Source organism: Microcebus murinus, chromosome X, assembly GCF_040939455.1.
Source record: "Microcebus murinus isolate Inina chromosome X, M.murinus_Inina_mat1.0, whole genome shotgun sequence".
NCBI lineage: Eukaryota > Metazoa > Chordata > Mammalia > Primates > Cheirogaleidae > Microcebus > Microcebus murinus.
The window spans coordinates 3,528,643-3,541,893 of NC_134136.1; the positions used below are offsets into that span (position 1 = coordinate 3,528,643).

Consider the following 13,251-nt stretch of genomic DNA (forward strand, 5'->3'; position numbering starts at 1 on the left):
GGGGATGTCTCATGGAAATTCAAGAGACTATGAAGCCTCGCTCATGTTTTCCCACCCTTCTTGGGATAGTGAGGTCTGCAGGGAGGAAATAGGAGGGTGGAAGGCACGTGGGGGTCAGCGAAACCTGCAGCAATGCACCTAGCCACAAAGTCCCCCTTCTGCAGATGGGCACGCCAAGGCAGGCTGAAGGGTAGCCCAAGGGTTCCAGAACCTGGCTTGTTCCGTGCCAGGCCTCGTCCAAGGCTGAGGCCAGATGGGCAGTCGCCCTGTCTGCTCTGTGTTTGTCAGAGGTTCAAGCCAGGCCAAAGAGGGGTGTGCTGAGGCTGGTTGCCATGTGCTTCTCCATGTCCAGATAAACACCACCTCCTCTCCACCGGCTTGGAGAACAGCCTCGAAACACCGGGGAATCAGCAGGACACACAGAAAAAGGGATAGAGGTTAGGGGCGTGAGAGGGTGGCAGGAGGGGAGCCGGAGGGGTGCTGGGGCCTCCAGAAACTGGGAGTGGGAGTGGGGTTAAGGCTGCATCAGATGAACCTGGTTGAGCCAGGCCCCCACGACTCCTCCTGGGTTCTCTCTGAACACGGCCCCTGCCTGAGCCGACCTTGGGAGAGGGACATATTCACCCTGTCGCCAAGTGTTGCCGAAGATTTTTGTGCCAAGCACTGCCTGCCAGGACCACAGAAATGACTCAGACGTAGCTCCTGACCTCAAGAACTTACAGAAATGAGAACAGAGAGGGAAGGAGCTAGGGGGCATGGGAATATTTTCTTCTCAGGAGCTGGCATATGAACTTTTTAAAAGGATGGATACAATTTAGACAGAGCTGGAAAGCACATTTCAGATCAGAGGTCCCTAGGCACATACATGGAAGGGTTTCACTGGAACAAAGCGCTAAGGGAAGGCCAGTGCCACAGGAAGGGCCTTCTGATGGCTCAGCTGTAGTGCCAGCCGGGGGGGCCACTTCAGGAAGTGAGCGTGCTCTCTTGCAAGATGTACTTGTTTATGCTCCAAATTAGTGACCAAAATTTGAGACTATTTATTCCACAGCCAGAAACCAAGAAGTGTAGTGGGTGGTACCTTCCATGAATATGCCAAATAACCTACTTTCAAAAATATGTGACTGCTTCCTGTCTAGAAGCCTCCAAGGCCTATTCTAGAACCACGGCTGCAGGTGCCAACAATGGGTCCCCTGCATTATAAACAGAAACTGCCTGCCCCTTGGCTGCATGGGGTGTCTCATATGATGAGGAAAACAGGCACAACAGCACTATGGGATTGGCAAGTGTGCTATTTGGGGTTCTTAGTTACAAACAACAGGAACCAACTCTAGTTAATTTAACCAGAAAAGTTTTATTGGAAAGCTATAGAGGAGCCTGGGGAACTGTCAGAGGCCGGAGAATCAGAAACTGGCAGGAACAAGAGAACTGGGCAGCCAAGGACACAGCCATAACCCGCCATAGGAGCTGTTGGCCACCAGCACCGTCCGCCAAGGGCCCTGGACCACCGCCGCTGCCACCACCACTGTCATCACCACAGCAGCACAGGGACAAATGATTCAGGAGCCCTGCGCCTTTGACTTCCTTCCTCCAGACTTGAAGTACTGGCCACAAGCGTCTGATGGAACTAGCTGAGGTCTCAGGTCCGAGTCCAGTTGCTCAGGGCCCCAGAGGTCCACCAAGACTCTGCGGGGCAGGTTTCTCCAACGCCAGCAGGGGGCTTTGGGTGCTGGGTAGGTGTCCCCTTCTGTGGACAGACTAACTCTGACCCACAGGCAACTGAGGGTCACTGCTATGCAGCAGGAACAGGGGGAAGACGATGAGGACTCCTGAAACACCTCCTGTGTGGTGCCAGTCCGGTCACAAGAAAGGTTAACGGCAAACCACCACGACCCCACCCAAAAAGGGCCCTCCACAGACTCAGACTCTTAAGCCTCTGTAAGCAGCTGAGCTGCCGGCTGAAGGCCGAGGAGAAACATAAAATGGCTCGCCATTTATGAAGTCATAAATATCAGCTTGACCAGTTAACAGAAAAAAGGACTGTGATTTCTACCCATGTTCCTGTACTTGTACCAAGAGAAGAATAATGGTATCTTTTTCTAAATTGGAATTTTTTTTTGTTTACTTATTTGGCTAATATTCATGAAAATGTACGAACACTATAAGGAATATAAAGCAAATTTGTTATCTCGGGTGAAAATCAAAAGCTTCCTTCCTCCCTGCTTTACCCCAATCCTCTGTCCCTCCCCAGAGGCAACCCCTGCCATTAGTTGGGCATGTAACCTTCCAGACATTCTTACGCATTTTCATATGTAGTTTGTAAGGTTTTTTTTACATAAAGACTGTATGTAGTGCTCTACACTATGCTATTTTTACGTAACATTATGTCTTGGAGACCTTTCCATATGAGTATGTACACTTTTTACCTGCTGCATAGTGCGAATTCCATGCTCCCGAAGTATCCGAGTTGGGCACTACCCAAACCGCGCCCAAGGCTGCTGTTTCACATGCACACACTGCAGGAGTCTTCTTTCTTCTCTTCCCAGCCCAAAGCAGATGCTCTCATAAAGAAAAACTATTGCTTTCTGATGGACACATTGTTTCACTGTGTGTTAGTTTACATGTCACTGGTTACCAGTGAGGTTGAACAATATCCAAAGTATTAGAGATATGGAAAAACAGCTGTCATAAACTGATGGTGGGAGCACGAATGAGTACAATCACTTTGGAAAGCAATTTGGCAATATCTAGTTGGGGTGAAGATGTGCAAATCCTAGGACCCCAAAATTTCACTTCTACATACTCACCCCTAGAGAAATTCACACATGTGCATAAACGGACATCTTTTCAGTATGTCCATTGCTGCAAAATGCTGGGAAGAACCTAAATGTCCACCCAGAGGGGAATGGCTAAATAAACTGTGGTAAGTCATACACTTGAGTATTTCGTATACAGCAGTTAAAATGCATGAACTAGATCCACGTTATGGTAATGGCTAAGTCTTGAACAATTGAAGTTGCAAAATGATACATACATTGTGTCAATTACGTCCATTGTAAAAACATACTCTATATTGATCATGGATATATACACACACATAACATCTATACACATACATATACACACAGGCTTATATATTCCTAACACACAGATGAGAAGTGAACACACCATTTTCTGGGTAGTGCTTACCTCTGTGGAGGAAGGAAGGGAAATATGATGGGGTGAGGAACTCCAACTGCGCCTGAAAACTTTATTTACTGGAGAGAGAGAAGGGAGAGAGAGGGAGGGAGGAAAGGGGGAAGGGGGAGAGAGATCTGAAGCAAATATGGCCCAATGTTAACACCTGTTCCCTCTGTGCGGGTGGGTACCTACCTCTGTTTTCCTGCAGCACTTGCCTGGCATGTATTTTTCTATTCCTATCTGTGTCACCATGTTAAACTATAAAATTGGCATATAGCATTATTTTTTTACCCATTCCCTCTGAGAGTTTGTATTTTCTCAAAGGTGATTTTAATTCATTCATTCCCTATACCAGTTTGATTTCATTCCTACCACTGTTCTGTATCTTTACCATGCTTATTCATTGTTTCTTTCCTTCCTTCTTTCTCTATTTGACCTTTTCCCCTATAGTAGTTTGACAATTATATACTGTGTTGCTACTTTAAAAAATCATTACCCATAATTTTTTTTGCTGGTGTTGGAGTCAGCATTTCCAGTGAAACTAAAGTTTTTCTGCTGTTGGGAATACCAAAAAAACTCTACTTTTGATGCAAATGCAAGGGATCAATTACAAAGTCACTTAGTACCACTGCTTCACAAAAACCAAACAATTCCATTATACCATGTAAAACCAAAAGAACTTTAATAAGCTTTTACGGCACTGCAATTACAGGAACATTAACCTATAACATGCAACAAAAATGATTTTGCCTTTTGAACATATTTAATAGATAAACTCGACATTACAATTAACAGCAACATATTCTACTTAAGAAAACAAATGCGACTTATTTCAACTGTCAGGTTAGAAAATGTGCTTACAGCAATCTCAAGTAGCATTTAGAAAGTTTAGTTTTCCCTTTCTAACCTCTAAAAGACGATGATTTTTAATGCAATCATACACAACCGTTTCACATTGGAAATCACAAGGAATCAACAGGTTTAGTCTAAGTGGCCGATTGGTTTCATTCCCATTGTTAATTTTGAGAGGGCTCCTGCAGTATTGTGGCTTTCAGATGGGGAAAATAATCAGACCAGGAGTAAACAGCCTTGGTCTTTAGAGTGGGGGAGGGAACATGCAGCGGCACACAGGGCAGGTGCCTGACTTCTGAAGCCAGATGGACACACATGGCTTATGGAAATAGTGGTGGCACGGCAGCTCAGTTGCCACCTCCCCCTTCACGTATTCACTGCAACAGATAGGACAGCACATTTCCTGACCAACTGCGCCATGATCTTCAGTGACCAGGATCTCGGGAAGAGTGTCAATGCTCTCCTTGCTCGCTGGTGGATTGGCCACCTCGACATCCACCGCGAGAGACTCCAGGTGCGCAAGGGCAGTTTCCATTGCCTGGGCCAGGCGTTCTTCAAGCGCCATGTAGGTGAGGAACTGAGGATCCACGTAGGAAATGGCTTCTGCCACTCCTAACCCATCCGCAAATCCATCAAAGAGGCTCCAATCCACTTCCAGGTCTTCACTCACACTGGAGTCATCTTCGAGGTTGTTGTTGCCATCCAGCATGAAGACCCCAGGTTGCATCAACTCGTGACCTGAATCATTGTCCCCCTCACTGCTACTCTCATTCTCATTGTACTGCAGCCAAGGAATTTCCCCTTCTTCCAGGGATGTCTGCTCCTCTTCCTGAAGAGATGCTTCTCGAACTTCTTCAAGGTAACTGCTGCCATCACTGCCAGCACTGGCACCGGCACTGGCACTGGAGCCAGCGCTGGCACTCGCACCAGGGCTGGCGCCAGTGTCGGCAGTCACCCTGGCTCGCTGAGTGTCACGCTCTTCTTTCCCTGGCAGAGTCTCCCAGCTTTCACCGCTGGAGGACAGGGCTTGCTCTCGACTTCGGTACTTCCGACGAAGAGCAGCAATCCACTCTTTGTCACTGTCAGAGTCTTCATCACAGTATTTGTAGTAATCATCACTGTACGTCCAGAAGTCAGGGTCAGCCATGGTGCGTCGCCGTCTTGCCACCTTTTCTGGTTTCACTTGGTCACTTCTGACTTCCCTCTTGTCTTCAGGGTACTTTGGCTCAGAGTAGCCACTTGAACTCTCACCCCTGCCTCTTCTTGCTAGGCCATTCAAGTGGCCTTCATCAGCATTGGGGGTATCCCTCCACCTGGAAGTACTGTGTGGCATATCATCATCATCATCAGTGTCAAAAAATATTTTTGGTTTCACACAGTTTGGACTGGCCAGATTTCGGATTTTGGGCCTCACCACTGGTTCCTCTGCACTCTTTGGGGTGTTTTCCCCACCACCACAAATACTCACAGGAGCCCTGCTGGGACGTGCGGGCAAATTCTGCTCCTGTCTCTCCCTCTCCGAGCTGTCACCATTTGTAGCCACCTTGCCTTCAGCAGGAGATGACCGTGAGGCCACACTATTTGGCTGCAGGAACTCAGCTCTGCTAGCACAGCATCTTGCTGCAGAGGCTGGATCTAACTTGTCAAGCTCCTCTCTCACATCACGATTAAAACTAGAGAACTGCGGCGGTGCCCCCGCCAAAGACCTTGCCCCTTTCTCTGGGTCATACAACTTATCATCTTTAAACTTGCCAGTTTTCCCTCTCACTGGAGGTCGCTCAACAGGCCCAGCCCCCTCCTCCTCACTGTCATCTGCCCCGTAAGAGTCAATGTGTCCAAAGGCCATTCCTCTTCTGCTACCCGAAGCCCTGTACTCTCTCGGTGGATACCTGGAGTAGTCCTCATTGTCAACACTCAGGCTGGTTCCCGAGCTCTCACTGTCATCCCAACTACGGTGACTGGTGGAAAATGGCGAGCGGCTCCTCTTGGTGCTTTGACTGGGGGCTGATCTGTTCATTGGGACTTCGGAGGTCGTCTTTCTCTGGCTGGCAATCCTTTCCTGCTGGCTCATGGATGGCCTGAAACTGACATAAGCATGCCTTCTTCCATACCTCCTGCCTGTATTGGATTGATACCCTCCTGCTGGCTTGGGCCATATGGGCTTGCTAGATTCCTGACCCATTGCTCTGACTTAGGAGGGTTTCCAATAAGCTGGGGCTCGGGTAGAAAGGCTCCTGCTCCCTGCACAAGTTTTGTGAGATGGGAAAGTCAAATCAGTTCAGAATAAGGGAGCAGGGAGATCTACTGTCACTTCAGCAGGCAGGTAACATAAAGAATAAGGGGGCTTTAAAATTAGTTTCGCTTTCTTCTAAGGCCTGGAGTAGCATTCCAGTGACTGTCAGGTGTAGACCTGGAACACATTTTTAACGTTGGCAAAGTGATTACAAGACTGGGTTTGCAGGCAAGCCAGACTTAGGGGAGAATCTGACAGAAGCTGGGGGTGACTGGACGCTTGGAAGGTAGGTGAAGTACTGTGGAATCGTGCCAGCGTGGGAAAAGGCAAGACTGCTGTGGGTTTTTTATGGGGTGTCTGGGTTTTTCTGAGCCTTGCAGACATACAGGAGAAATGCAAATTGGAATAGAGTGGAAAATATAGATCACTGTGTGTGCGTGAGTGCCTACGTGTCTGTCAGGAAGAGAGGGACAGATGGAAGGGTACCGGCAATCCTACAGTGGAAGGATGTCCGTGTTTGTAGGGGGAAGGGGTAGGAGTGAGTGTTAGACAGAATGGGACTCACTCTGGACGTGGGTATGAAAATGACAGATGTAGGTGGGGTGGCTTTGGAGGAGAGGGATGTGTGTACATACAAGAGAAGAGCTGTACGTGTAACAGCTGGAACTACGGAGGGACGCCTGTGTTTATGTATACAACGCAGGCAGGGAAGGGTATGGTGGCGATGGGGAGGACTATCTAAGCTTGTGTATGCTCCTCAAAATGGGAGGCAGTAACGCAGACATGTCAGCACGACCAAATGCAGCAGGCACCGATGGACTGGGGGGCGGCACAGGAGAGGGACGTGCATGCGGTGGACAGAACAGAGGTGGGCAATCAAAGATCGTCTGCACGTGTGAACGTGACAAGCAGGCAGGGGGGTGGTGTCCCCAGAGCAGGATTTGTGTGAGCACTGTGGGGACCAGCAAAGCGAGGCTGTCTGTGACATGTGTGGCACACAGAGAGCAGGAGAGGAGAGCACTGGGAAGGGTGTGTGAACCGCCACGTGTGGGTGCCCACGGACGCCAGTGGCCAGCAAGAGAAGAATGTCCTTATGTGTGTATGTGGCAGGCAGAGAGAAGGAGGGCAGCCCCAGAGGGGGCGTGTGTGCACCTCGCGCAGAAGAGAGCAGAGGAGAGGAGAGCCGGTTGTTGAGGTGAGGTGTCGCAAGGGAGGGGGAGGCGCCAGAGGGTATGGGGGAAAGACAAAGAAAGAGAAAGAGAGGAGACAGACAGACAGACTCCTGGGGAAGGCACTGCAGGGTGCGAGGGTGTGTGAGAGGGTGTGTGCGTGCCTGCGATTGCGCATGCGCACAGGAGGGGACGCGAAGGAAGCCAGAGGATGGAGGGCAGGGGGCTGCCAAGGAAGGTTCCGCGCGCCCGCGTATTCGCATGACACAGGGGTGGGGGGCACAGTGTCATCACAAGAAATGGGAAAACGTCATCAGTGCAAATGGTAGATCCAAACCAATGTGGCAGGGGAGGGGGGAAGGAGAGAAAAGGGCATGTGTGGGGCTAGATTTTCCCTGAGAATCATTTTTTTTTCTGACGACAATTCTTTTCCCAGGAACAATATTTTAACCTAAAAACCTCCACTATTTACCATGTGACAAAACAACAGCAAAATGGGGGAAGAAAGGCCACGAGTGTTCCGCAAAGGGGCCGAGGAGGGAGACAGAGAAGGGAGGAGAGGCAGGGACAAGTGGCAGACAGGGCCGCGACCACCACTCCCCTCCCCGATAGCGATTAATGCCACTCGAGTGGGGGCCGCGCCGCACGCAAACGGCTCGGCCACCGAGGATGCGGCCCCCAGACTGACAGGAGGGAGGACACGGGCCTCACTCTGCGGCCAGGTCCCGCGGCCGCCCCACCCCTTCCTGAGGGGCGAACCTGAAAGGCAGTTCGCGGGAACCCCCAAAATCCTCGCCCCTGCCCGGCCGCTCGCCCCTCGCCCGGCCACGCGCCCCGCCGCCAGCGCCTGGAGGAACCCAGGAAACGAGCAGCCTTTCACTCACCCAGTCCACACGGCGACACGCTCTTCAGAGGAGCCGAGCTCGGGACCTCCGACCGCCACGACCGCCACGACCGCCAGAGCCGCTGCTCCCGGGCTCGGCTCCGCCCCCGCCAGACAGCAGCAGGGGGCGGCGACTGCGGCGCCGGAAGTGATCGTAGCGTCGCCGGCCCCGCCCCCTTGATGTGGCGGGGGCGGCAGCTGCTCTCCGCAAATCAGGGTGGGCCCGAAAGCATTATTTCATTTGAAATGATGAAATCGTCAAGGATACAGAAAAGGGCAGCGAAAAATGTCACAAACAGCCGGCTTTAACAAATGGTAAACATTTGGCCATATTCCCTTCTGTTCTGTTCTGTTTTTTCCTAATAAAATAAAATCTGCAAATTCCTTCTGATGAATTCCAATATCAGAGTAGTTATATTACTATATCACATCCTATGCTACATGCTATGTTTGTGCTGGAAGTATCAAAATGTGAAACTATATTGAGGGTTACAGTAAGCTTATTTTTTTTTTTTTTTTGCCTGGAGGTTGAAGCAAATTAAAGGTGTCTATAGTTGAATTTGTTGCTGTTAATCAGAATCAAACTTCTCTAGCCAAAAGATTATGAACACAACACATTCTGTTAATTGCACAGCAGTTAAAAAATATCAGTTATGCCTTTCGGATTTATACAACTTTACTGAGCTTTAAATTGCGCTTTATAATGGAGCTCTAATATTTGCAGCCAATGTAAAAGAATTCTTATGTTCACAACACTAGGAAAGTTTTGTTCTTACTAGAAATAAAATGCATAATAGAACAAAACATTTTAGGGGTAACAGAATAGAAATAGGATGTGTAATTTTCAAACCATTAAAGTAATAATGAGTGGAACAAAAACAAATGGGACAAAGGGCAATAAATAGACATGGGGGCAAGAAGAAAGGACGTTAACAGAAAACAAAAGGTCAGGAATAAATCCAAATATATCAGCATATTCTGGGTTAACATCTATCAAAAAGCAAACTCTTACTTTTTGAGCATTTTGTTTTTAAAAGCCCAGTTATATGCTGTTTATATGAGTTTCACCTAAAGCAGAAATAGGAATGGAAAATATATGCCAATAAAATAACAGCAGAAAAAAGGAAAAGAAAGGCAGGGAGGGAAAGGAGGAGAAGGAAAAAAAAAAGAAAGGCAAGAAAGGAAAGGAAAGAGACTTGTAGCAATACTAATATCATAAAAATCAAGAACTCAAAGTAAAAGGCATTAAAGAGAACAGGTTGTTTCATTCACTGAGAAAGAGATGACAGTCACGAAAATTTATGTGCCAAGCAATGTCATTTCAAAATATATAAAGCAAATACTGTTAGAAATAGAAAGAGAGATCAGGAAGTTTTCCATTATAGTGGGAGACTTAACCACACTTTCTATGGTATAGATAAATCAAATAGACTGCAAAATAAATGAGGATATAGAGAGATGGAACAACACCATCAATAAGCCTAATGTATATGTGTTTTTGTACTCAAAAGAGGATGTGTATTCTTTTATAAACTATTTTTAAATATTTCAAACATTTAGAAAAGTAGAGTACGAAATACACATTTGAATACACCTTTCACACAGATTGAGCAAATTTTATTTTTGCCAGATCCTTTTGTTTTTGAAACAAAATAGTAGTTGAAGCCCTCACTTTATCCTATTCACCTGACTTCTTTTCCCAAATAAGCCCCATTTGGAAGTTGACGCGTTTCCTTCTTGTCCATGCGCGTTTGTATACACACACACATATCTGTTACCAATACACATCTTTGTTTTGTGTTTCAGATTATGTAAATTGTATGATGATAAATAATATCCTTTCACAATAAATTTTCACTCTGTATCATTTTGGGGGAAACAGCAATTTTGATACATGTAGATACATGTAAACTTTCAAACCATTAAAGTAATAATATGTGGAACAAAGAAAAATGTGACCGAGGGCAAGAAATGGAGGTGGGGGCAAGAAGAAAGGACGTAAACAGAAAACAAAGGTCAGGAATAAATCCACATATGTCAGCATGTATTATGGGTTAACATCTCCTATTAAAAAGCAAACTCTTACTTTTTGAGCATTTTGTCATGCATTTTAACACGCAGGACTGAATATTATTGTATCCATTATTCAATATGATAGTACTATAGCATTATTGTATGGACTTCTGTTGCATGAATTATCCAATTTATTTATCTCTTTCCCTACTGTTAGACTTGGGTTGCTTCCCTCTTGTGCAATCATAAATGAAGATTCAATGAACATGCTAGTGGAAGTGTTTCTCCAAGACTGAGCTGAGTTATGGGTGTTCTGATATATTGATCCCCTTAGCCCTCCAGAAAGGTGGCCCTGACTGTACCCAGCTGCTGCCTTGGGGGACTGTTGCCTCTGGCCAAGAACATACTGTCTGTTTATCCCAGTAACCTGGTACAAATAGGGGCATTTTAAATATGTGCTTTAACATCAAAAGGATTGGAAAAACTGCTCTAATGTAAGTACATTGAAGTAGAATTTCTTGGTCAAAGGGTATGTAGTAGTTATCTACAGCTGCATAAAAAATTGCCCTAAAATGTAGTAGCTAAAAACAACAAACATTTATTATATCATAGTTTCTGTGTGTCAGGAATACAAGCATGACTTAGCTAGGGACCTCTGGCTCAAAGCCTCTGGCTCAAGGTCTGTCATAAAGTTGCACTTAAGCTCTCATCTGCAGTTGCAGTCTCATTTGAAGGCTCAGTTAGGGGAGAGGTCTACTTCCAAGATCCTTTACATGGCTGTTGGCAGGCCAAAGACAATTCATTTCTAAGCCAACTCACATGGTTGCTGTCAGGCTTTGGATTCCTTGTCATGTGGGCCTATCCATAGTAATTTTGTTTCCTCTCTTTTTTTCTTGGTCAGCCTGGCTAGAAGCTTATCAATCATGTTAATCTTTTCAAAGAACCAGCTTTTCATTTCACTAATTTTTCTCTACTATTATTCTGTTTTCAATTGCATTGATTTCTGCTCTAATTTTTATTATATGTTTTCTTTTGCTTACTTTGGATTTAATTTGCTCTTCTTTTTCTAGTTACCTAAGGTGGAAGTTTAGATGATTAATTTCAGACCTTTCTTATTTTCTAACATATGCTTTCAATGCTACAAATTTCCCTCTAAGTCCTGCTTTTGTTGCATCCCACAAATTTTGGTAAGTCATATTTTCATTTTCATTTATCTCAAAAATATTTTTTTTGAGACAGATTCTCACTCTGTCACATGGGTAAGAGTGCCGTGGTGTCAGCTTAGTTCACAGCAACCTCAAACTCCTGGGCTCAAGCGATCCTCCTGCCTCAGCCTCCCGAGTAGCTGGGACTACAGGCATGCGCCACCATGCCCGGCTAATGTTTTCTATATATTTTTAGTTGGCCTATTAATTTCTTTCTATTTTTGGTAGAGACGGGGGTCTCACTCTTGCTCATGCTCGTTTGGAACCCCTGACCTTGAGTGATCCACCCACCTTGGCCTCCCAGAGTGCTAGGATTACAGGCATGAGCCACTGCGCCTGGCCTCAAAATATTTTTTAAGTTATCTTGAGACTTCTTCTTTTTACCCATGTGTTATTTAGAAGTGCATTGTTTAATTTCCAAATATTATGGGATTTTCCAGCTATTGTTCTGTTATTGATTCCTAATAAATTCCATTATGGTCTGAGAACATACTTTGTAAGGTGTCTATTCTTTTAAATTTGTTAAGGTGTGTTTCATAGCCCGGGATGTGGTCTATCACGGTGAGTGTTCCATGTGAGCTTAAAAAGAATATGTATTCTGCTGTTGTTGGATGAAGTAGTCTATAAATGTCAATTAGATCCAGTTGATTGATGGTGCTATGCAGTTGAACAATATCTTTACTGATTTCCTGCCTGCTGGATATGTCAATTACTGATAGAGGAGGGTTAAAGTTTCCAACTTATAATAGTGGATTCATCTACTTTTCTTTGCAGTCCTATCAGTTTTTGCCTCATGTATTTCGATGCTCTGTTGTTAGGCATATACACATTAAGGATTGTTATGTTTTCTTGGAGAACTGACCCCTTTTATCATTACATAATGCTCCTATTCATCCCTAATATTTTTCTTTGTTATGAAACCTGCTGTATCTGAAATTAACATAGCTATTCCAACTTTCTTTTAATTAGTGTTAGCATGATCTATCTTTCTTTATCCCTTTACTTTTTAATTTATCTGTGTCTTTAAAGTAGGTTTCATATAGACAACATATAGTTGGGTCTTGTTTTTTAATCCATTCCGATTGTCTCTTGTAAGTGATATATTTAGACCACATTTAAAGTAATTATTTTTATAGTTAGATTAATATCTGCTGTATCATACTTATAACCATTTCCTATTTGTTGCCTTTGCATTTTTTTTTTTTTTTGAGACAGAGTCTCACTCTGTTGCCCAGGCTAGAGTGCCGTGGCATCAGCCTAGCTCACAGCAACCTCAAACTCCTGGGCTCAAATGATCCTCCCGCCTTGGCCTCCCAGAGTGCTAGGATTACAGGCATGAGCCACCATGCCTGGCCTTGTTGCCTTTGTTCTTTGTTCCTTTTTGTCTTCCATTCTTTTTCTGTCTTCTCCGATTTTAATTAAGCATTTCAAATGATTCTATTTTCTCTCCTCTCCTAACATATCAATTATACTTTTTATTTTTAAGAGACTGGGTCTCGCTCTGTCACCCAGGCTGGAGTACACTGGTGGCATGATCATAGCTCATTGCAGCCTCAAACTCCTGGGTAAAGTGATCCTCTTGCCTCAACCTCCTGAATCACTGGGACTATAGACATGAGCCACTGCACCCAGCTATACTTCGTATTTTTACTTTTTTTAGTGATCACCCTAGAGCTTGCAATAAACATTTACAACTAATCCAAATCCACTTTTAAATAA

At 45.4% G+C, this 13,251-nt stretch overlaps 1 protein-coding gene across 3 annotated transcripts; it reads right to left on the minus strand.

The window, feature by feature from the left end:
* Positions 1-3,832: 3,832 nt before the first annotated feature.
* Positions 3,833-8,427, minus strand: PJA1 (praja ring finger ubiquitin ligase 1). Of its 3 annotated transcripts, none has more exons than XM_075999100.1 (2): positions 8,316-8,427; positions 3,833-6,107 (listed from the first exon to the last, which is right to left on the minus strand). In XM_075999100.1, the coding sequence occupies exon 2, from the start codon at positions 6,098-6,100 to the stop codon at positions 4,274-4,276; it is 1,827 nt and encodes a 608-aa protein (XP_075855215.1). In that variant the 5' UTR covers positions 6,101-6,107; positions 8,316-8,427; the 3' UTR covers positions 3,833-4,273. The 3 variants fall into 3 exon arrangements, with proteins under 3 accessions (XP_075855215.1, XP_012591714.2, XP_012591713.2); XM_012736260.3 differs by having other exon boundaries at positions 3,833-6,113; XM_012736259.3 differs by having other exon boundaries at positions 3,833-6,439.
* Between the last annotated feature and the right edge of the window lie 4,824 nt (positions 8,428-13,251).

Coding starts and splice junctions, on each gene's coding strand:
- PJA1 (XM_012736259.3), bottom strand. CDS start 6,211: ATGGGTCAGGAATCTAGCAAGCCCATATGGCCCAAGCCAGCAGGAGGG.